At 39.0% G+C, this 26,245-nt stretch overlaps 1 protein-coding gene across 1 annotated transcript in view; it reads right to left on the bottom strand.

Moving 5' to 3' along the window:
- DNAJC12 (DnaJ heat shock protein family (Hsp40) member C12) overlaps positions 1-12,585 on the bottom strand; it is a 43,369-nt gene extending 30,784 nt beyond the window's left edge. Inside the window, exons 1-2 of the mRNA XM_005699094.3 lie at positions 12,429-12,585; positions 3,888-3,992 (exon numbers count right to left, since the gene is read on the bottom strand). Of these exons, the coding sequence (XP_005699151.1) occupies positions 3,888-3,965 (78 nt within the window). The 5' untranslated portion in view covers positions 3,966-3,992; positions 12,429-12,585. The remainder of the gene's footprint in view (positions 1-3,887; positions 3,993-12,428) is intronic.

The raw sequence follows: 26,245 nt of genomic DNA, 5'->3' as shown, positions 1-26,245 counted from the left end.
CCATCACTCCATGGGAAATAGATGGAGAAACAGTGGAAGCAGTGTCAGACTTTATTTTTGGGGGCTCCAAAATCACTGCAGATGGTGACTGCAGCCATGAAATTAAAAGACGCTTACTCCTTGGAAGAAAAGTTATGAGCAACCTAGGTAGCATATTCAAAAGCAGAGATATTACTTTGCCGACTAAGGTGCGTCTAGTCAAGGCTATGGTTTTTCCAGTAGTCATGTATGGATGTGAGAGTTAGTCTGTGAAGAAGGCTGAGCGCTGAAAAATTGATGCTTTTGAACTGTGGTGTTGGAGAAGACTCTTGAGAGTCCCTTGGACTGCAAGGAGATCCAACCAGTCCATTCTGAAGGAGATCAGCCCTGGGATTTCTTTGGAAGGAATGATGCTAAAGCTGAAACTCCAGTACTTTGGCCACCTCATGCGAAGAGTTGACTCACTGGAGAAGCCTCTGATGCTGGGAGGGATTGGGGGCAGGAGGAGAAGGGGACGACAGAGGATGAGATGGCTGGATGGCATCACTGACTCGATGGACGCGACTCTGAGTGAACTCCAGGAGTTGGTGATGGACAGGGAGGCCTGGCGTGCTGCGATTCATGGGGTTGCAAAGAGTCGGACACAACTGAGCGACTGAACTGAACTGAAAAAAATCTTGTAGTAGAAGATTTTTAATAATCTGAGAAATTTTATATAAAACATTCTATGAGAAAAAGGTAAGCTATAAAGCATTGTGTGAGGTATAAAATCTTAATGTTTTACTCAAAAGGAATCATGTAACATATATGTATATATGTGTATATGTAAAATAATGAGGAAATTATCTGGCAGTCCAGTGATTAGGACTCCATGCTTTCACTGCCATGGGCCTGGGTTCAGTCGCTGGTTGGGGAACTAGGATTCTGTAAGCTACACCAAATAAATAAAATAAAATAATTATAAATAATGGCTAAGATTTACTGAGACCTAGTGTGTGCCAGGTACTGTTCTAAGTACTTTAAATATAGCATGTCTTTCAATTCCCACAGCAACTCTGTGAGGTGGGTACTATTATTATTCTCATTTTGCAGATTAGGGAAACGAAATATAGGAAAGTAATTTTCCCAATCACAGAGTTAATAAGTTGCAGAGCCAGGATTTCAACTCAGGCAGTCTGACTCCAGACACAAGACCCCATGGACTATACTAGAGTCCATAGAGTTCTCCAGGCCAGAATACTGGAGTGGGTAGCCTTTCTCTTCTCCAGGGGATCTTCCCGACCCAGGGATCAAACCTAGGTCTCCCGCATTGCAGGTGAATTCTTACCAGCTAAGCCATGGGGAAGCCCATATATAAAGATAAACATATAAATATGTATACATATGTACATGTACTTACTTATATAAAATTATATATATATATGCATGCATAAAATGGCATGCATATATCATAGTTCCAAACATTAAGCGTTTGGATTGGCATTTTTCCTTGTGCTCTCTTTATACTCCTCATTTCCTTATTGAAGATACATAATTTTAGAAATTAAATTTTAAAACTTAAAAGCTTATCTTTTGCATATCCTAACAGCACAGTATTTTGCTCTGTGTCAGGAAATACTCATGTGCAATAGGGACTAATTTGATTCCCACTTGAAGGGATCTTCTCCAGCTTTCCCCTGGTCACTCAAATGCCCTCTATGTCTCCCTCCATGCATCTAAATTTTAATGCAGGATCGTTTCACACCCCATCTCTTCTCCGAAGTCTTTTCAGACATTCTTTCCTTAAACTTTGGTAAATGTTTCTGAACAGGGAGTATTTGTTTTCTACTCAACAGCATGGAAATTCTTCCATGGCCTTACATGTGTCATTTATTAATTTCCAACACAAGCTTTAAAGTGTAAGAACTGTATACTAAGCAAAAGAATTATGTGTGTGTCTCAGTTGTTTTAAGTAGTATCAAAATATCAAGTTGCTAAATTGCTTTTGGATAGAAACAGTTCTAGCTAATTTTTTAGAATATCACACCTAGGAATATTTGAAGTAAAGAAAATCCAGACAACACAAATCAAGTAAAGGAAATGTCACAATAATAGTTTTAAAAAGCATTAAGATGTTTGTAAATGAGAAGGATACATATAAAAAGAGGAGAAAGATAATGTATAAAAGGAATTGATAAAATTGTGATGGGTCATTTCATTTTAGATAAGTGACTGTTATCTATACATGCTATGCAATGACAGAATTAGTAAAATATATCCAGAAGAAGGAATGTCAAGACCATGCCCTTATTCGCCTTTTTTTTGACATATTCTCCTTTTAATATATGTCACAGTATACACAGAGAAGTATGATTATAACTGGTCACGACAAAATGAAACTGTTATAAACATTATAAATAAACAATGGGATCATTTTTTTAGTCTATTCAAAACTAATCTTTCTTTGTAAACTGAAAAGACAATAACATAACTACAAAAGCCTGAACAAAGAGATTTATTTACAGGATATTACAACCTTTACTTTATAACCTAGCATAACAATATTTTTTAAAAATCCAAATTGTGAAAATTTTCAAATTAAATTATGTTCCTTTGATTTAAATAGTTCCTTCAAAAATTATTTGGCAAGAGTATAATTCAAAGTATGAATAACACATGATAAGCTTTCTCAATTAATATAAGTAAACCACCCCTAAAGAAAACAAAAGTAACATATTACCCTAAAGAAGAAATATGCAATTAAAAGAATACTATAACCTCTTTTGTGTGTGGGTGTTTAACTATAAGGTACCTAAGCTAACTTCCTCAGGGTGATGAAGATAAAGACTTCAATCTTTGCGTCCAATACTGCATTTGATTTGCCAAACAAAACTAAGTATATTTTATTACTTAACTCCAGCCTTATAAAACAAAGATAAATAGAAAACTAATTTGCTTTAAAGCATTTAATATTAATAGTTATATTTTAGAATGTGAATATATTTAATAATGTAATAAAATATATTTCATACTCATCTAAACAATATTCTAAATACTAAAAAAACTGTAAATGAAATGTTTAACAACAAGAGAATAATCAGTTTTGGTACAATAGTAAAATAAAATATTGTGCAATCATTAACCCATGTATGAAGAACCTTTAGTAGCATGGAGAAATCCTTATTATAATATTAATGGGTAAAAAGTAAACATGTTCTTCAAAAATAATACATAGGAAAGAGTCTGGAGACTAATTTACCAAACATTATGAATGTTACCTTTGGGAGATAAAATTATAAATGAACTTTCCATAATGTGAAAAACTTTTATGACCTTATAATTATCCATAGGGACTTTTAAAACATTGTTCTATTATAGATCAAATGAACAATTACAGAGTTGTCACATACTTTGTTTCAGAAGCCACAGTTTAAAGAAGTAATTCCTTTTACACAATTTGAATTATTAACCCAAAAGGATGTTTCTTGGTTTAAATAATTTACGTGCTCATGTAAGACTACATAATTTAATGAAACATTTAAAAATTACTAGAAAATTAAATTTCATCTCAATTACAGTATACATTACCATAATAAAGATATAGCTTATATATACACTATGAAACACTGCCAATAGCAATTACAATAAAATTTCAAAAATATATTTTTAGTATATTTGGAAAACAGTCTATGACCATGTGTAAGAATACACATATTCAATCAGAAGTGTCCAGAAAATTGAAAGAGGACACTATTCAAGTAAAGACCCAATACTCTATTTTAAGTCCTTAACTTTCTCTGAGCCAAAAGAGCTTTAAAATAATACATGATTAGGTTTTTAGGCAATGTGACTTAAAGTTCAAAATGTTAAAACCTTAAATAAAACTTGAAATACTGTTGTGAAAAATAACAGCATTATTCATTGCTTACCGAAGACAGTTCATCACATCCCAGTAATGTGTAGTAATCTTCAGTATCTTCCGACTTGTAATTCAGTATCGCATCCATTGAGATGACTAAACCAGTTTTTCTTCCCTTTGAAACAAGAGGCACAATGAACTGAGAATTAACAGGAAACGCCTGTTGAGATCTGGTTTACAGCAGTGTGTTCCAAACGGCAGTTAACTAGATTTAAGGCTGGCCACAGTCAACACGCCAGCTGTCATCCTAGACCTTTGTAAACTCTAGTTTTCATTGGCTGTTTATACAAGAGAAAAGAATAGCCCACGTGTGGAACTGTTGCAGTGCTGGCTGGGATCTGTAGTTTGAGTTTATGTAAGTGATGCAAATGAACCATTCCTTTTAGAAGTTGATAAACACTATCCATTTTTACATATTCCTCAAATTGGCCATTTTTTCACCTCTGATATATTTTCACCTCTTTTTTTACTAAGGAATAGAAAAAAATTTGAAGCATTATGGTAAAATCTTAGTGTTTGTTAAATATGAGTAGTGAGCACTTTTCTGAGTGTTAAGAATATTTCATAATTTTTTAAACAGCTTAAGAGTAGACAGGCTTCCATGGTGGCTCAGACAGTAAAGAATCTGCCTGCAATGCAGGAGACGGGGTTCAATCCTTGGGTCGGGAAGATCCCCTGGAGAAGGAAATGGCAATCCGTTCCAGTATTCTTGCCTAGAAAATCCCATGGACAGGCTCCCAGAGGAGCCTGGAGGGCTACAGTCCATGGGGTCACAAAGAATCAGACACGGCTAAGCTGGCACCCCACTCCAGTACTCTTGCCTGGAAAATCCCATGGACGAAGGAGCCTGGTAGGCTGCAGTCCACGGGGTCGCAAAGAGTCGGACACGACTGAGCGACTTCACTTTCACTTTTCACTTTCATGCATTGGAGAAGGAAATGGCAACCCACTCCAGTGTTCTTGCCTGGAGAATCCCAGGGACGGGGGAGCCTGGTGGGCTGCCATCTACAGGGTCACACAAAGTCGGACACAACTGAAGCAACTTAGCAGCAGCAGCAACAGCAAGCAACTAACACACACAAGAGTAGAAAGAAATAGACTAAGATCATTTGATAATTCATTTGATAATCTATTCATTCAACAAATGTTTACTGAGGACCTATTTTCTGCTCAGCATGATTGTAGAAAAAGATGTGGTAAACAGTTCTTAGGGAGCTGACAGTGCAACGGAGGGAGGGAGACAAGACACATACAAACAAACAGGATTATTTAAAACAATGACTTGTGGGACTCCCCTGGTAGTCCAGTGGTTAAGACTGCACTTCCAATCCAGGGGAAGAGAGTTTGATCCCTGCTTCAGAAACTAAGAAACTAAGATTCCACATACTGCATGGTGAAGCCAAAAAAAAAAAAAAAAATGTGTACAAAGATACGGCAATAAAGATAGTTATCATTACCAATTAACAATAATGAAGGTTTTGTAGAAAAATTAATTGTCCAACAATCATTTAAATAATGATCCACATACAGTAGTATATCATGTAGTCATTTTAATGTCAGTTCAATTGAGTTCAGTCGCTCAGTCGTGTCCGACTCTTTGCAACCCCATCAACCGCAGCACACCAGGCTTCCCTGTCCATCACCAACTCTCAGAGTCCACCCAAACCCATGTCCATTGAGTTGATGATGCCATCCAAACATCTTGTCGTCCCCTTCTCCTCCTGCCTTCAATCTTTCCCAGCATCAGGATCTTTTCAAATGTAGAAACATATTTAATACCTGGGAAATGTTCACACATTGTTAGGTGAAAAAAAGGTAACAAGCAATTATGTAAACAATCACTGACCATTGAGACTTTGCACATTACTGGGCATAAGTTATATCTCAATTTAAAAAGGAAAAAATACAAATTTTAAGTTTTAGAATTATGGTATGATTCCTATTCTATAAATATACAGCTCTTCCTCAATTTAGCATGGGGTTTTGACACCATAAACTCATCCTAAATCAAAAATGCATTTAACCCAACTATTGAGAGTCCCTTGGACTGCAAGGAGATCCAACCAGTCCATTCTGAAGATCAGCCCTGGGATTTCTTTGGAAGGAATGATGCTAAAGCTGAAACTCCAGTACTTTGGCCACCTCATGTGAAGAGTTGACTCACTGGAAAAGACTCTGATGCTGGGAGAGATTGGGGGCAGGAGGAGAAGGGGACGACAGAGGATGAGATGGCTGGATGGCATCACTGACACGTTGGACATGAGTCTGAATGAACTCCGGGAGTTGGTGATGGACAGGGAGGCCTGGCATGCTGCGATTCATGGGGTCGCAAAGAGTTGGACATGACTGAGCGACTGAACTGAACTGATCCTACTGAATATCATAACTTAGCCTAGCCTACCTTAAATGTGCTCAAAACACTTACATTAGCCTACAAGTGGGAAACAGCATCTAACACAAGCCTACTTAATAATGAAGTGTTGAATATTTCATATAACTTATTAAATACCTGAGTATCATACCACATGTCCCTGGCCCAGGAAAAGATCCAAACTGAGAATTCAGAGTACCATTTTTGCTGTACTATATTTCTTTTGCACTATCATATTCCAGACCAGAATACTGGAATGGGTAGCCTTTCCCTTCTCCAGGGGATCTTCCCAACCCAGGGATCGAACTCAGGTCTCCCACATTGCAGGTGGATTCTTTACCAGTGGAGCCACAAGGGAAGCCCAGCATATTACCTCATCAAATGTTAAACTGTACAGTTTAGAGGGAAAATTTTAAAGAAATCCATAGAAGCATTTACAGAATAAATGGAGAGAAGGAGGAAGGAACAAAATGCATACGCTGTTGTAGGAAAAATATTCAGGGAAAAGTGAAGAAAACAACTTTACAGCAGAGTGTGCTGAAGAGAATAACATTTGAGACCAATACTGAAGATGAGGGCCAGAACATGGAGAGTCTTGAGGATCAGGCAGAGGACACTGAACAAGCGTGGAGGCAACAGGGAACTGCTGTAGCTTCTTAAGCATGTGACATGTTAAAAGTGAAGGTTTAAGATTAATCTGGTGGCTGTGTGCATTTGGAAGAAGGAGAACTGGAAAACATTGACAAATATGACTTAACCATCACTTTGAATTTAAATTTAATTTTATATTTTTAATGGGCACTGCTGTTTGATGTTTAGTCTCTAAACTGTGTCCAGCTCTTTTGAGACCCTATGGACTGCAGCCCACCAGGCTCCTCTGTCCATAGGACCTCCCAGGCAAGAATACTGGAGCGGGTTGCCATTTCCTTTCTCCAGGGGATCTTTTCGACCCAGGGACTGAACCCACATCTTCTGCTTGGCAGGCAGATTCTTTACCACTGAACTACTTGGGAAGCCCTTAATGGGCACTATATGCACATACAACAAAATTTTAAAGCTATAAAAGGGATGAAAGGTAAGGGTCCCTCCCTCCTTGGGTCTTCCAGCCATTAGTTTTATTCCCTGGAGGTAACCAAGATAACCACTGCCAACAACGTCTCGTTTTTGCATTCATTATATGCATTTACACACATGTATATATATATATGTGTGTGTATGTGTGTATTTATTTTTTTAATCTCAGTTCCTTAGTGTCAGACACTTCAAATCTTCAGCTCTAATAAGAAATACTACACTGAATACTCTCATTCTTAGATTCTTTCACTTATGTTGGCACATCTTTTAGAAAAGAAAGCTAACATATATGTAAGTCAGTAGGGATTTACTGAGAGCCTATTGGCTATACACTTACACAGTTCCTATAGTTTTGCGCTTTTTTTTTTAAGAACTCTGATGATTTCTTTTATTCTCCCTACATCCTATAACTGAGTTTTACCAAAATTTTTATTTCATGTAAGCATAAGGTTTTCATTACTTTCTTTAATCACCTAAAATTAAGCAGTTCTACAAATAGAATACACCTGCATCATATTGTGTTATTTATCATATTATTTACTAAACTGTGGCCTACATGTTTGACACCTTGGCTCTGAATGGTTCCCTCTTTAGTGCCCTCAACTCACAGCACCTCTTAGGATAAAGGTAAGGATTAAAAAGAAAGAGCTCATAATTCAATAAGTACCCAGCTGAAGGTATTCTTTATGTTGTGAGGTTACAGTTTTATGTGGCATTACTGGTTATTTTCCTCATTTTGATATTTCCACATTTATTTTCACTGTCAGAATTCAGTAAAAAGCTCCTTCCCATCTTGTTTTAAGCCTCTGAGGTTTTGTTATTTTTATTAATAATAGTACTGAATGACTTGGTTACAAGATCATGTCCCCAAAATAAAAACATTGATTGTAACAACTTTGCATGGCAATAGATGGTAACTAGACTTACTGTGGTGATTATATAAAAATATTAAATCATGGGAGTTCCCTGGTGGTTTAGCGGTTAGAATTTGGTGCTTTCACTGCCTTGGCCCAGGTTCAGTCCTGATTGGGGAACTAAGATGCCACAAACCACACAGTACAGCAAAAAAAAAAAAAAGTCAAATCACTATGTTGTACACTTGAAACTAATATATTACTGCATGTCACAAAAAATTTAGCTGTATATATTTAAATATATATTAGTAAAATAATTTAGTTGTATATATTTAAATATATATTAGTATATTTATATGTGTTCTTAGTTGCTTCAGTTGTGTCCAACTCTCGGCGACCTCGTGGACTGTAGCCCACCAGGCTCCTTTGTCCATGGGATTCCCCAGGCAAGAATACTGGAGTGGGTTGCCATTCTCTCCTCCAGGGAATCTTCCTGACAAAGGGATCAAACCCTTGTCTCTTCTGTCTCCTGCATTGGCAGACAGATTCTTTACCACTAGCGCCACCTATGTATTTTTACATAAAATGTTGAGTTTGATAAGTCTTGATGAAAATGAATACAATGTGATTTTATAATCAGAGGAAAAGAAAATCTTAAAAGGAAGTGTCCAACCATACATCCTCATGTTTTTCTTGTTATAAAAACGGGCTTCCCTGGTGGTTCAGGGGAAGCTACCTGCCTGCCAGTGCGGGAGACTCGGGTTTGACCTGTGGTCTGGGAAGTTCCCACGTGCGCGGAGCACTAAGCCCACGCACCACCACAACTGAGCCTGTGCTCTAGAGCCCGAGAATCCCAGCTCTTGCGCTCACACGCTTCAGGACATCGTATTCTAAGATTTTAACAGAAAAGTAGAAGACTTGCCTCCTATCTCCCTCTGCCTAGAGGCAAATATGGTAAAACACTTAGCTATTTCTTCTTGTATTTTTCGCCATGTTTTTAAATGATGTTTATACTTCAGAATTTAAGTTCAACATATTGCACCACTGTATACACACTAAAGTCTTGATCAAACAATAGCAAAATGACAAGAATACACTATCCAGTCCTGAATAAAAGCCTAAGTTTCACCAGTGAGACAATCTGCCCACCGCAAAGGATGACTTTGGGGTCATATTTGTATGTATTACATGTGAATGTAATATACATGGTAGTGGTGGTGGCTTAGTCGCTCAGTTTTGCCCGACTCTTTAGACCCCATAAACTGTAGCCCCCCTGGCTCCTCCATCCATGGAATTTCCCAGGCAAGAGTACTATAGTGAGTTGCCATTTCCTTTTCCAATATAGTGTATACATTATATATAAAATAGTCAAATGCTTACATGTAATACTTAACTTTCATTATTTAGCTATATATAAAATGATCCAATGACCTATAATATTCAGCTTTTTAAATTTACTTAAACCTATATATTTAAAATACTATATTATGAAAAACTGTATTAATTTAAGAATAGTGCTGTTCTTCCACTGTATGAGAAACTCTGTAAGGTTACAAGTATAAGGTATCTACATTTTCTTCTAAAGGATGATTTGGGCGAAAAGTTTCCTTTATATTTGAATATACATAACCTTCTGTCAATTTGGGAATTCTGCTTCAATCATTCATAATTTCTAAAATCATTTTCATATTTTTTATTTTTCAAGTTGTATAATGATTAGAAATCTTCATTACCTTAATAAATATTAAATAAATAATACTTTATATAAATATAGTATAAACACATAAATAATAGGAACCTTTTGGGGGTATTGTTTGAAAAAGCAATAATATAAGGTTAGTATGTGTTTGGAGAAAAGTAGAGTACCACTTATTTATTTCTACTCTTTTCCCCAAAACTAACTTCTAAACTTGCTGCAGCATCTTATGGTAGGGTATATCTTTAATGTTCACTGGGTTTTTCTCTCTAATGATAAAGGTAATAAAAATCATGTTGGGGCCATTGGCTAGTATTTTGAAAAAATGATGATGCTAGAGCCATTCCTCCTTATAGCAAAGTAAGTTACAGATAACCAAATAACCCAGAAGCCATAGGATAAAATTAATAAACATGACTGTACAAAATTTATGCAGATGTGTAGTGGCAAAAAAAAAATACAAATGTGAAATCAGAAGGTAGGTAAATAATGTACAAGGAAAAAAATTTCACAATTCCCATAACAGACAAAAGTTGAGTTCCCCAGTTTACAAAAGTACCAAAAAATCAGTAAGAGAAAGACTAACAGCCCAGTAGAAAACTGGATTAAGGATATGATTTCTTTCAGAAATATAAATAGCCATTAAATGTATCAAGAAAAGTGCAGCCTCATTCATAATTATGAAACTGCTAATCGCTCAAAGGAGATACATTGTTTACTTCTCAGAGAGGCAAAATTTCTAAAGTTGATAATACCCAATGCTAGAATAGAAGGGAGGAAGCAAACACCTTCATACATTGCTGGATACTACTATAAATCAGTGCGTGTGTGCGTGCTCAGTTGTGTCTGACTTTGCAACCCTATGGACTGTAGCCCACCAGGCATCTCTGTCCCTGGGATTTTCCAGGCAAGAATAAGGTAGTGGCTTACCATGCCCTCCTCCAGGGAATCTTCCCTACCCAGAGACTGAACTTGTGTCTACTGCATTGGCAGGTGAATTCTTTACCACTGAGCCACCTGAGAATTCCAGTGTAAACTGGTACAGTTTAGCAATTTGGTGATATTTGTAAACTTTTATAAAGCATATATCTCCTTGGCTCGATAATTTTTCTCTACAAATTTATCCTGTGGATTTACACCAAAATATGTTCCAGGCAGTCACTGCAAAATTGTTTGCAACAGAAAAAAGTTGGAAATAATCAAAATGTCCCTCAATGGGATGGTGAAGAAGAGATCAATGGATGAACAAATTATGGTATTTTTGTTATGAAATACCATACAATCATTAAAAAAAAGAGTAAGATAGCTCTTTTTGTGCAGTATGGAAAAATCTCTAAGATGAATTACAAATGAAAAAGAAAGTCTAAAAAGAGTATGATGTCATTACCTCTTTTGCATACTTTTTCATAATTCATATATTTATTGACCAAAAAAGAAATTTCCCTGTGTAAGTGGACCCCTGCATTTCAAAGCCCGTTTTGTTCAAGGGTCAACTATATGTACATTTGCACCTGATTTTTTTCTTTAAAAATCAAATATACGGATTCCTTTTAAGGAAGGGAGCTGAGCAGGTACAGAAAGCCTTTAATTTCGGTTTACATCTCTCTGAACTGTTAGTGTGAAGTCAATATAGTCATCCTACCACTTTTGTTTTCTGTATGCTTTTTATTCTATTTAATAACTTGTATCTATCTCCTTACTGGCCGGGTTTTGAGATCTTAGTTCCCCCACCAGGAATGGAACCCAGGCCGCCTACAGCGGAAGCAGGGAGCCCCACCCACTGCACCCGCAGGGAATTCCCTTGGGATGCTTTTTAAAAGAACAAATATAATTTAATTTACACAAGCTGGTTAAAAAGAAAAAATTTTTTAACTTAAAAAAAAAATACATATACCAAATACAGAAATCACAGAGAGCTTTTTAACTTAGCGAAAGCTCTTCGCATGTGGCCCGTCAGAGGCCCAGCCCCAGAACCAGAAAAACCGCCCAGTCTCCTACAACCCAGGCGGCAATCGCCGTCCCAGGACTACAGCTCCCACAAGACATCGCGGAAATTGGCGTGTAAAAGGAGAGACAAAGGAAAGCCGTTACTTCCGGCCTCCGGGAAATGTCCCTCCGGAAATGCCTTTAAAAAAAATGCACATAGATTTCAGAGCCTTTTAAGGGAGGCGGGGAGAAGCCAAAAGAGCTCAAACGGAAAGTCTAGAAAAGTTTCCAAGCCCCAGGAGCTCCGAGCGAGAACAGAAATTAGGCAGCCCATAGCAATTAGGTGGGCTCCACGCGGACAACTCAGAGTCGTTCTGACTAGCAGCTACTCCGTTTTCCTTCCAGTCTAGCGCCAAGTTCTGCTATGCGGAACGAAATCGGCACCTTCCTCTTGCGGTCCTTCGGAACCCTAACTTCCAAGATGCCAAAGCCCAAGTTCCAGAAAGACCCTGCAATCGTTCGTTCTGATTTCCCACAACACAGGCCCCTGCTCCCTTCTCAAGCTGGGGTTTGGACATCAGCTGAGCGCTCTGATTAAAAACGGAATCTCATTTCTGATTTAGCTCCTACCTCTCAATGTCTTGTCCTCAGAATCTGCTGCTCCGTTCCAGCGTAATATTCAGTGGAAAGAAAACGGAACCTGCCAAGACCTTAACCTCACTCTTTCAGACCTGGTTGCCAGAGCAAAAGAACATTCTGAGACAGGAACAGGATATGTTTAAAAAAAAAAAAAGGAAAAGGTCTTTCTGTTAAATCAGACATAAAATAGAATCTGTAAATGATTCGTTAAAGGCTGTTGAAACATTGCTTTGAAGCTTCAGTCAAGTGCAAAGTGCAGTGACAAATGCTAGTAATCCTCTTGTTAATGTTAGTGAGGGACAGAGGATAAAAGGGAACTCTGCTTAATTTGGCTGTGAACCTAAAACTGCTCTTCAAAGTTACTTATTAATTTTAAAAATAAAATAACAGTAACAGGAAGAATAATCACCATTATTGAGCTCCTACTGTATGCCATGAATAAAGCTAGCATTTGAACTGTGCTGTGTCTGACTCCAAAGCTCTTAGTGAACATAATGCATAAAAGCACTGCATCAGATTATTTGGCCAGAATTTCGGCATTTCAGAAAATGCACTTGACAAGGCTGTTAGGAAACCTGATTTCTAGTATCAGCTCTCCACTGGCTCCTTGTTGAGCCGCACCACCTCGATTTGTGAAGGAGAATTCAAGACCAGAGCAATGATTCTCAAACTTAAAAGTGCACATGAATCACGTGGATTTGGTGAAGATGCAACTTCTGCTTCAGGATGTCTGGGAGAGGTCTGAGATTCTGCATTTCTGACACGCTCCCAAGCTGAAGTCCCTGTTAATCCAGGAATAGCAAAGGACGGGATGACCTCTGAGATCCTTTTAAGTTCTAACCCTCAGCATGGATCATTCTTTCCCACTCTAATCTTAGCACCTTTGCTCTTAAGGAAATATGGAAGGATATGTCAAAAAGGAGAATGACTGAAGTACAGATTCCTACTGAAGCCAAAATATGAAAATTAAAAATAACTGTAGACTATAGTGTCTCTGGAAAGATACACAGGAAACCCATAAGAGTACTTATCTTCAGGGAAGTAGACTTGATGATCCAAATACAGGAATGGAAGGTAAACATTATACTTCTATAACTTTCGTAATTTCAGTGTGTGTGTGCTTTCTCTTTTTAAAAAATAGTTCATTTTTAATTATCAAATGGTTTAATATGTCACTTGTTAGTGAGGCAGAAATCACCAGGTTTTTAGTTTAGGCCTCCTGTTATTATCACAGATTTCTTTTAAACAGAAAGAAATTCCATGAACAGTCACTCAATTATGTTTGGGAAACAAGCACTTAAATATCTCCCTGAGGTTTCAGCTTTTTCCCCCTCTTCTCAAATAGAACTACAGACAAGTATATTGGTAATGTGAAAGTGTTAGTCTCTCAGTTGTGTCCAACTCTGCGACCCCATGGACTTATAGCCTGCCAGTCTCTATGTACATGGAATTCTCCAGGCAAAAATACTGGAGTGGGTAACCATTCCCTTCTCCAGGGGATCTTCCTGACCCAGGGATGGAACCCAGGTCTCCTGCATTGCAGGCAGATTCTTTACCGTCTGAGCCACAAGGGAAGCCATATTAGCAGTATAGTAGTCAAATAAGATATAACAGCAATTTTAGGAAACTAGTGACTTAAGGGCATGAAACTGGGCCAAATAACTCATGAGGTAACTTCTGGCAGTAAGATCAAGATTATCTGGTCTTATGAGTTCTGATTACCAGATACCAGACCAGTGACCCTCTCTAGTCTGGCTGCACATTAAAATCACTTGGTGGGGAAGTTCCTGGTGGTCCAGTGGTTAGGAGTCTGGGCTTCCACTGCAGGCGGCCCGGGTTCAATCCCATAAGCCATGTGACCTGGCCAAAAATAATCACTTGGTGAAAAAATATATATATATATACACACACATATTTATACACATATGTGTATATACATTTACATACACAACAGTGCCAAGACCCTCCTTTAGAGCAATTAAAATGGACTTCCTGGGGTTGAGGCATGGGTATTTTTTTTAAGGCTATCACCAGAGATTAAAATGTGCATCAAGGTATGACCTAGACCAAAGATATCAATCTGATACCAGGATTATTCCAAGTACAAATGCAATAAAAACAAGAAACTTCTAATGAATACTTTCTGTCCTAGGCCCCATCATCCTCTTTAATAAATTCAAAGAATCCATTGGCTCTGATAAATTCACAGTACAGTGTATGTTTGCCAAAAGGAACTGAAATCTAAATATAGAATAATACTCATGAACAGTTTCAAAGCTCAGCAAAAATCTTTTGAGTACTTGGCTGGTACCTACCACTGTGAGAGATAGAAAAGAAATCTGCTTTTGCAGTTTCTCACAGGGAAAACTTGCATTGCAATTAAAGAGACAAGAATGAACTTATGACCCACTGATCAAATCAGTCCTGCCAAACCATGTTCTTAAAATGTGATTTCATTGCCAATGTATTAAATTTGGGAGATTTTGCATAAAACTCCAGAGTCCTATCTTCTCTTAAAAAGATCTGATGATTTGGGATTCCCTTGCTTCCCTGGTAGCTCAATTAGTAAAGAATCCACCTGCAATGCAATTGCCCAGTTCCTGGATCAGAAGATCTGCTGGAGAAGGGATAGGCTACCCACTCCAGTATTCTTGGGCTTCCCTCATGGCTCAGATGGTAAAGAATCTGCCTGCAGTGCGGGAGTCCTGGGTTTGATCTCTGAATTGGGAAGATCCCCTGGAGAAGGGAAAGGCTACCCACTCCAGTATTATGGCCTGGAGAATTCCATGGACTCTATAGTCCATGGTGTCACAAAGAGTCAGACACAACTGAGCGACTTTCACTTCACTTACCATTCCTAATGGCAGCATTTTTCTGAAGCTGAGCTGGGGATAAATACCTCCTTTATGTGAGACCCATGCTGCTGAGTCTATCACAGTCTCCAAACTCTCTGTTGCTTTCTGATACTGGAGTTAATAATCAGTTGCCAGGCGTTATCACATATTTTTATGATAAAGTTAAGAGGAAAGTGAAATATTTTTGATCCCCCTTTTTCAAATGTAGAGCAACAAAAACTAGAGCAAGAAGGCCCCATATTTCACATCCTGGTCCCTATACACATCTGAGTTTATGCCCCATGATCTACACTGATTATATGTTCAGTATCCAAATAAAAAACTATATTCAGGTAATTCAAGTACTGGCTAAATGCTTGTGGTCTTGAGTCAGACAGGGATTCAGTTCCAAGCTACCACTTATCAGCCATACGTAGGCGTATGGCCCAATGCCTCAGGTCTACCTTCTCCATCTGTACAAGGGAAGCGATCAGAGCACCACCTCCCAGGGTTGATTTGAGGGTTGAACAGGGTAACATTAATTAACATGGTATCTGGTACCCAGTGACAACTCCCTAAACATCAGTTATTTTTATCCTGGTTAGGAAATGCCAAGGTATGAGTTAAGGATGGGGCACAGAAGGAAATGGCAACCCACTCTAGTACTCTTGCCTGGAAAACCCACAGACAGACAAGCTTGGCAGGCTATAGTCCATGGGGTCACAAAGGCAGACACAACTAAGCAACTAACACACACACAAAGTGAGTTGTTGGGGAACCTTTGTAGAAGGATGAGCTGACCAAGATGCGTGGAAAATATAGATTGTTCACGTGGAGAAAAGACAAAGCAAGATAGGCCTGAGCAGAGGCTCAGAAGAGATGGTGATCAGGGCCTGAATATTTAAGCCACACCATTGTAAGACTGCTGCACTGGAGCGTTTTCCTCATGGTTTACTTTTGAACTCTAAAGACTACTTTTCGATTGCTTTATGATCTACAGTAGATGACTGTAACAATCACTGTAGAGCTTTTGGGCTCTTTCCCACTCACGCTTTGGCAAGGATTTCAAGAATTCAAACATCTGAATGTTTCAGAGTTCTGTTAAAGATACATTAGCTGGGAATGGAATGTTTGTGCTTGTACTCAGTCACCAGGACTGCCCCATGCTTGCCACTAGAGGGACTAGAACCAAAGGAATCATCAAGCTTCTGGGTACAATTTTCACCTTCCTAGATTCTTACTCAATACTCTAGTACATGTTTTTCCCTTGAAACTTATTTTTTTTTTGCACTTTAAAATACTTTAAAAAATCCAAATTCTCCTGTATTATTTCTTCTACTTTGTTCTGTGTAAAAGGGGGAAAATTAAAAAGCTAGAATACCACCTCCCCCTAAAAAACATCCAGATCCTGCTGTGGTATAGAAAATTAGAGTCCTACTAACCATCATCCCCACAAAATAGCCACTTAATAATGGTAATAAGATTTTGTTTCTCCTTCCAGATGTTTTCAATTTTTATACAAACATACGTATTATTCTTTTATTTAAACCCATGATTTGTCCCCTGACTAGCACTTTGATTTCACCCCCTACCAGGCTCTGCCTGCTGTACAGACAATATCCTAGATCTTCAAACTTGCCACCCTGTTCCAGGACTTTTGCACTCAGGACCTTTGCACTCACTACATTATCTTCTTGAACCACTTACTTCTCCCAGGTTATCCTCACTCAGAGCTCAGTTCATATGTCATTTCCTCAGAGAGGTCTTTGTGATACCCATCAGGTAACTATTCCCCAGCCCATGTCACTCTCCGTCACCATTACTTTTACTTTCTGCTTCTATCACTGTTTGAAATTAACCTTGTTTATTTAAATGTTTGCCTACTGTATTATTGTTTAGTTACTCAGTCATGTCTGACTCTTTGTGACCCCATGGACTGTAGCCCACCAGGCTTCTCAGTCCATAGGATTACCCAGGTAAGAATACTGGAGTGGATTGCCATTTCCTTCTCCAGGGGATCTTCCCAACCCAGGGATCAAACCCATCTCCTGCATTGGCAGGTGGATTCTTCAGAACTGAGCCATCTGTGAGGCCCTATGCACTACTAAAATGTAACCTCCATGATAATAGGAACTTTGGCTGCCTGATGTACTTCCATATCACTAGTATCTCAAACATAAATTAGGGACCTAAAAGTATTTGTTAATTAAATAAATAAATGAAAAGAGTGTTGTACATATTATTCTGTGACTTTTTTCTCACTTAACATATCTTGTTCAAATTGTAATTTACTTATTGTAGATAAGCCTTATTCTTTTATTTCAGTCATAGTCTTAATTTTTAATTCAATTTCTTTTAAGTTAGATATTCAAAAACCTCAAAAGTAGAAATGTAGAAAGGTAGTCAGTGAAAAGTCTCACATCCACTTCTATCTACCATATACTTAGTCCCCAGTCAACCAGGTAAACATTTATGTTAGGTTATTGTATAGCCTTCCTTATGTCAAGCACACATGTGTATTTTTTTATTCTTATTTCTTCCCTTTTTTGCATAAAACAGAAGCATAATATATATGTATAAGGTTCTACACCTTTATTCTTCTAATGCTTCATGGTATTCATAATTTATATGGACCTATAATTTATTTTGCTCAGTTCTCTATTAATTGACTTTTGGTTGTTTCTGAATTTTATTATTGTAATTGATGTTTCAGTAATCATTTTTATTCTTATTTTTTAACATAAATTTATTTATTTTAATTGGAGGTTAATTACTTTACAATATTGTATTGGTTTTGCCATACATCAACATGAATCTGCCACAGGTATACACGTGTTCCCCATCCTGAACCCCCCTCCCACCTCCCTCCCCATACCATCCCTCTGGATCGTCCCAGTGCACCAGCCCCAAGCATCCAGTATCTTGCATCGAACGTAGACTGGCGATTTGTTTCATTTATGATATTATACATGTTTCAATGCCATTCTCCCAAATCATCCCACCTTCTCCCTCTCCCACAGAATCCAAAAGCCTGTTCTATACATCTGTGTCTCTTTTGCTGTCTCGCATACAGGGTTACCATCTTTCTAAATTCCATATATATGCGTTAGTATACTGTATTGGTGTTTTTCTTTCTGGCTTACTTCACTCTGTATAATAGGCTCCAGTTTTATCCACCTCATTAGAACTGATTCAAATGTATTCTTTTTAATGGCTGAGGAATACTCCATTGTCTACAAGCAATAAATGCTGGAGAGGGTGTGGAGAAAAGGGAACCCTCCTACACTGTTGGTAGGAGTGCAAAGTAGTACAGCCACTATGGAGAACAGTGTGGAGATTCCTTAAAAAACTGGAAATAGAACTGCCTTATGACCCAGCAATCCCACTACTGGGCATACACAACAAGGAAACCAGAATTGAAAGAGACATGTGTACCCCATTCATCACAGCACTGTTTATAATAGCCAGGACATGGAAGCAACCTAGATGCCCATCAGCAGATGAATGGATAAGAAAGCTGTGGTACATATACACAATGGAATAACCATGTTTATACTTGATAACTGTACAGAGGAATAAATTCCTGGGAGTGGAATGACTAAATCTAAAGACCTATATATATATTAAATCATGAAAGATCTTACCAGATTTCCTTCCAAGAAGGTTGCCTCAATTTCTGCTCCCACCACAGTACAAGAGCACAGCTTCCCCACACCCTCACCAAGTCCTAAATATTATAGGCTTGAAAATATTTGCAAATCTGATGGATGAAAAATGGTTGCTACTGTTGTTTTTAACTGTCATTTCTCTACGTATGAGTGAAGTTGAATATCTTTTCATATTTTTAAAAGATTTATTGATATGTAGTTCACATTCCATATAATTTACTCATTCAAAGTGTACAGTTGGATGTTTTTTAGTATACTCACAAGTATCGATGCAGTTGCACAGAGGTGCAGCCATCAAGGTCAATTTTAGCACATTTGCATCACTTCAAAAAGAAGCCCATATTCTATCACTGAAAAAGCTAGAGAGTTCCAGAAAAAAAAAAACATCTACTTCAGCTTAATTGGCTATGCCAAAGCCTTTGACTGTAAAACTGTGGAAAATTCTGAAAGAGATGGGAATACCAGACTACCTGACCTGACTCCTGAGAAATCTATATGCAGGTCAAGAAGCAACAGTTTGAGCTGGACATAGAACAGACTGGTTCCAAATCAGGAAAGGAGTGCATCAAGGCTGTATACTGTCACTCTGCTTATTTAACTTACATGCAGAGTATATCATGCGAAATGTGAGGCTGGATAAAGCACAAGCTGGAATCAAGATTGCCAGGAGAAACATCAATAACCTCAGTTTTGCCGATGACACCACCCTTACAGCAGAAAACGAAGGAGAACTAAAGAGCCTCTTGATGAAAGTGAAAGAGGAAAGTGGAAAAGTTGGCTTAAAATTCAACATTCAGAAAACTAAGATCGTGGCTTCTGGTCCCATCACTTCATGGCAAATAGATGGGGAAACAATGGAAACAGTGAGAGACTTTATTTTTCAGTTCAGTCAGTTCAGTTCAGACCAATCGGGCAGTCATGTCCAACTCTTTGTGACCCCATGGACTGCAGCACACCAGGCTTCCCTGTCCATCACCCACTCCCGGAGCCTACTCACTCATGTCCTTCCCATCACTGATGCCATCCAACCATCTCATCCTCTGTCGTCCCCTTCTCTTGCCTTCAATCTTTCCCAGCATAAGGGTCTTTTCCAATGAGTCCATTCTTCACATCAGGAGGCCAAAGTATTGGAGCTTCTGCATCAGCATCAGTCCTTCCAATGAATATTCAGGAATGATTTCCTTTAGGATGGACAGGTTGGATCTCCTTGCCATCCAAGGGACTCTCAAGAGTCTTCTCCAGCACCACAGTTCAAAAGCATCAATTCTTTGGTGCTCAGCTTTCTTTATAATCCAACTCTCACATCCATACATGACTACTGGAAAAACCATAGCTTTGACTAGATGGACCTTTGTTGGTAAAGTAATGTCTCTGCTTTTTAACATGCTGTCTAGGTTGGTCATAGCTTTTCTTCCAAGGAGCAAGTGTCTTTTAATTTCTTTTAATTTTCTTTGCACAGCCCCAATTATTTGTAATCTAACAAATAACAGCTTGCTTCGACAAGCAGTATTTCTTCTTGTGATGATGAGCTTATTGTCAGGAGAAACTATTTGCCTCACAGAATAATTTGAATCACAAGCAAGTCTCCCATTCAACTAATGAGAAAAGTCAACATGTAAGTAATGCTTCAACAGCATTCTTTTCAGAGTTATGGCTACACTGTATTTTTATGGATAAAAATAAACGACCTCTGAATTGTCTGTAGTCAGTAGATACACTGAAAAAAAAGTGATTATCTTTAAACGGATACTCAATCAAGTTAGTTTGAGAGGCAAACTCTAATGCAAAACTTGTGTAAGAAACAAAAGTAAACTGGTTTTTCCATTAAAATCAAAGCCCACAGGACTTCCCTGGTGGTCCAGTGGCTAAGACTCCATGCTCCAAGGGGGGCCAAGGTTTGATCCCTGGTCAGGGAACTAGATCCCACCAGGCACAACTAAGACCCAGTGCAGCCAAACATATAATTAAAAATAAGTAAATACTGAGAAAATTGAAGCCACCTCCCCCCCTACCCCCTCCCCCAATCAGAATGGGAGAAAGTGCAAGGCATATATCTACTCAGGGAGTTATATTCAGAATATGTAAACCCTTATGGCTAAATAGTACGTAGGCAAATAACCTAACTAAAACACTGGCAACAGTTTGAATACACATTTCTCCAAAGACATAAAAATGACCAACAAGGAAATAAATGCTGTTCAATGAAAACATGTTCATTGAAAAAATATTCAACATCATTAATCATTAGGGAAACACAAATCAAAACCACTTCATACCCTCTAGGGTGGCTCAGACCATGGTTACAAGACAAGTGGAGGCAAAGATGTGCAGGAATTGGAACACTCATACTATGTTGATGGGGAAGTAATGATGGTAAGGCTGCTGTGGGAAACAGCCTGGCAGTCATTCATCAGGTAATTGAAACATGGTTTACCACAAGTTTCAGTAATTCCACTCCAACATATATGGGCAACAGAACTAAAAAACATAGGCTCACACATAAATCTGTGCGTGAATGTTTATACCAGCATTATTCCCAATTGTCCAAATGTGGAAACAACCCCATTGTCCATCAACTAGTGAAGAGATCAACAAACTGTGGTGCATCCATACAATAAAATATTATCTTGAAAACGTTATGCTAAATACAAGAAGCTATTCACTAAAAAACACATGTTGAATGATTGTATTTATATGGACTATCCAGAGCAGCCAAATCTGTACAAATAGAGAAAAGATGCTTGCTCCTTAGAATAAAAGTTATCATCAACCTAGACAGCATATTAAAAAGAAGAGACGTTACTTTACCAAAGGTCCATCTAGTCAAAGCTATGGTTTTTCAAGTAGTCACGTATGGATGTGAGAGTTGGATCATAAAGAAAGCTGAGCACCGAAGAACTGATGCTTTGGAATTGTGGTATTGGAGAAGACTCTTGAGAGTCCCTTGGACAGCAAGGAGATCCAACCTGTTGATCCTAAAGGAAATCATTCCTGAATATTCATTGGAAGGACTGATGCTGATGCAGAAGCTCCAATACTTTGGCTACCTGATGCAAAGAATGGACTCATTGGAAAAGACCTTGATGCTGGGAAAGATTGAAGACAGGAAGAGAAGGGGATGACAGAGGATGAGATGGTTGGATGGCATCACCGACTCTATGGACATGAGTTTGAGCAAGCTCTGGGAGTTAGTGATGGACAGGGAAGCCTGGCATGCCGCAGTCCATGGGGTCACAAAGAGTTGGACACAACTGAGTGACTGAACTGAACTGAACTGAAGTTGGAGACTGGGTGAAGAGAAGGAGTGACTACTGAGGGGCCCTGTTCAATTTTAGGGACAACTGCAGTGTTCTAACATAGTGGTGATGGCTTCAGCATCAAACCTCCACATTCTTAATAGTAAAAAAGAAATCCTTGACTCATATGTATGCATTAAAAGGATGAATTCTTATCTCACCTTCATTCTTAAGAAGCATAACTGAGAAAATAACTGCACACTACATCTGGTTTCCTAGGGCAGCAGCAGTGACAATGATGTGCAGAAGATTGGCAGTGAGAGGCAAGGATGGAGGCAGGGGGTTAGCAGGGGAAGGAGACAGGATGCAGCTGAGGTCTCTCCTGAGATGGGTTGGAAGGAAATCAGGAGGCCACTTCGGGGAGCAATTAGGTAAGACTTGTCAATGCTACAAGGTACATGTTCTGTTAGGAAAAGTTTCTACTTCTTAAAATTAATCCTATATATTTAGACTCTGGCCGATGCATTGCTGTAGAAGAGAATTTCATGGTGGCATCATAGAGGAAGACTAGAAATGGCCCAAACGTTCTTCAGCAGCAGACTGGCTAAATAAATTCTGGCTTAGCCAATTAATAGAATACTGCACTGCTGCTGCTAAGTCGCTTCAGTCGTGTCCGACTCTGTGCGACCCCACAGACGGCAGCTCACCAGGCTCATCCATCCATGGGATTTTCCAGGCAAGAGTGCTAAAGAACAATTACATTCACATGTGCAGATGGATGAAATGGAAAAATATATGGTTAAGTTTAAAAAGACAAATATAAAAAATGTAAATGGCATCCCCATATTTTAGGAAAGTTAAAACAGAGAAAAAATCATGTATATTAATAGTACAGTGGGGACTTTCCTGGTAGTACACTGGCTAAGACTCCACACGCTCAATGCTGTGGGCCTAGTTCAATTCCTCATCAGGGAACTAGATCCCGCATGCTGCAGCCAAGACCTGGTGCAGCCAAATAAATAAAACCAAATATATATAAGTATGGCGGAGCAAGATGGCGAAGTAGAAGGACGTGCGCTCATCTTCTCCCTAGAGAATGCCAAAATTACAACTCACTGCTGAACAACTGTCAACAGGAAAATGTTGGATCCCACCAAAAAGATACCCCACATCCAAGGGCAAAAGAGAAGCCCAGGCAAGATGGTATGAAGGGTAAAATCACATTTAGAATCAAACCCCATACCCTCCAGAGACACTTGGAGGGCCCAAACAAACCTTCTGTGCACCAGGACCCAGCAACCCCACAGAGACTGAGCCAGGACTATGTTTGAGTGTCTCCTGTGGAGGTGCGGGTCAGCAGTGGCCTGCTGCAGGGCCAAGGGCTCTGGGTGCAGCAGACCTGGGTATGGCATAAGCCCTCTTGGAGGAGGTCACCATTAACCCCACCATAGAACCGCCAGCACTTACACAGGACTGGGGAAACAGACTCTTGGAGGGCACAAACAAAACTCTGTGCACACTGGGACCCAGGAGAAAGGAGCAGTGACCCCAAAAGAGGCTGACCTGGACTTGCCCCTGAGAATCCAGGAGTCTGTGGCAGAGGTGTGGGTCTTGGCTTGCTGCAGGCTGGGGCATTCAGTGCAGCAGTGTATGCATGGGATCTTTGGAAGGAGATTGGGTGGCGCAGAGTCAGACACGACTGAAGCGACTTAGCAGCAGCAGCAGCCATTGTCTTCATTACCTCCACAACAGTTTGGCCTCAGGTCAAACAACAAGGAGGGAACACAGACCTGCCCATCAACAGAAAATTGGATTAAAGATTTACTGAGCATGGACCCACTCATCAGAATGAGACCCAGTTTCCCGCTCAGTCAGTCTCTCCCATCAGGAAGCTTCCATAAGCTTCTTAACCTTATCCATCAGAGGGCCAACAGAATGAAAACCACAAGAAGAAAATGATACAAATGGACTTTTTACAAAACAGAAATAGCATCACAGACATAGAAAACAAACATGGTTACAAAAGTGGGGAGGAAGGGGAAAAATTAGCCTGGGATTAAAATATCTACACAACTGTCTATAACATAGATAATCACAAGGACCTACTGTATATCACATGGAACTATACTCAATATTTTATAATGAGGGATAATGAAAAAGAATCTAGAAAATAATATACTTCTGTGTGTGTGTGTATGTGTCTGTATAGCAAAGTGATTCAGTTATACATACACACATATATCAGTTCAGTTCAGTTTAGTTGCTCAGTCATGTCCGACTCTTTGCAATCCCATGGATGGCAGCACGCCAGGCCTCCCTGTCCATCACCAACTCCCAGAGTCCACCCAAACTCATGTCCATTGAGTCAGTGATGCCATCCAACCATCTCATCCTCTGTCGTCCCATTCTCCGCCTGCCCTCAATCTTTCCCAGCATCAGGGTCTTTTCAAATGAGTCAACTCTTTGCATCAGGTGGCCAACGTATTGGAGTTTCAGCTTCAACATCAGTCCTTCCAATGAATATTCAGGACTGGTTTCCTTTAGAATGGACAGGTTGGATCTCCTTGCTGTCCAAGGGACTCTCAAGAGTCTTCTCCAACACCACAGTTCAAAACCCTCAATTCTTCAGTGCTCAGCTTTCTTCACAGTCCAATTCTCACATCCTTACATGACTACTGGAAAAACCATAGTCTTGACTAGACAGACCTTTATTGGCAAAGTAATGTCTCTGCTTTTCAATATGCTGTCTAGGCTGGTCATAACTTTCCTTCCAAGGAGTAAGCATCTTTTAATTTCATGGCTGCAGTCACCATCTGCCATGATTTTGGAGCCCCAAAAAATAAAGTTTGACCACTGTTTCCACTGTTTCCCCATCTATTTCCCATGAAGTGATGGAACTAGATGCTATGATCTTTGTTTTCTGAATGTTCAGCTTTAGGTCAACTTTTTCACTCTCCACTTTCACTTTCATCAAGAGACTTTTTAGTTCCTCTTCACTTTCTACCATAAGAGTGGTGTCATCTGCATATCTGTGGTTATTAATATTTCTCCCAGCAATCTTGATCCCAGCTTGTGCTTCATCCAGCCCAGCGTTTCTCATGATGTACTCTGCATATAAGTTAAATAAGCAGGGTGACAGTATACAGACTTGACGTACTCCTTCCTGAGTTTGGAACCAGTCTGTTGTTCCATGTCCAGTTCTAACTGTTGCTTCCTGACCTGCATACAGGTTTCTCAAGAGGCAGGTCAGGTGGTCTGGCATTCCCATCTCTTTCAGAATTTTCCACAGTTTATTGTGTTCCATGCAGTCAAAGGCTTTGGCATAGTCACTAAAGCAGAAATAGATGTTTTTTCTGGAACTCTTTTGCTTTTTTGATGATCCAGCGGATGTTGACAATTTGATCTCTGGTTCCTCTGCCTTTTCTAAAACCAGCTTGAAAATCTGGAAGTTCATGGTTCACATATTGCTGAAGCGTGGCTTGGAGAATTTTGAGCATTACCCTGCTAGCATGTGAGATGAGTGCAAGTGGCCTGTAGTTTGAGCATTCTTTGGCATTGCCTTTCTTAGGGATTGGAGTAAAAACTGACATACATATATACTTGCTGTTTATTGATTTTTAAATGTCACATAAGTGTTTAAGAGGTCTTGCCTACCCAGATAGAGAAGCATGGCACACATGAAATAAAAGCATATATATTGCGTATTCTACATGCCAAGCAATGTTTTGGGGCATTCTGTGTTTTGAAAACTCACTTAATTCTCCAGAAAAACCTGATGAGGTAGACAGTTCCTTCCATTTTTCAGATGAGCAAACTTACAGGTAGAAAAGAGTCTTGCCTGTTGTCATATAACTAAGAGAAGCAGAACTAAAATTGCAATCTTGGTATTCTGTTTCCTGTGTATTCTCTTAACCATCTATATTATCTCTTTATTCACATGTCTTACATCTTATTGTGCTATTTGGGCCAGTTAAAATACTTATTTTCTTGAATTAATGTATTACTCCAGTACAGAAAATTTCACATAACATTAAATACATTTTTGTGTCTCAGATTTATCCCTTATCTGG

This window comes from Capra hircus, chromosome 28 (assembly GCF_001704415.2).
Source record: "Capra hircus breed San Clemente chromosome 28, ASM170441v1, whole genome shotgun sequence".
Taxonomy (NCBI): Eukaryota; Metazoa; Chordata; class Mammalia; order Artiodactyla; family Bovidae; genus Capra; species Capra hircus.
This window is presented reverse-complemented; position numbering and strand designations above follow the sequence as displayed.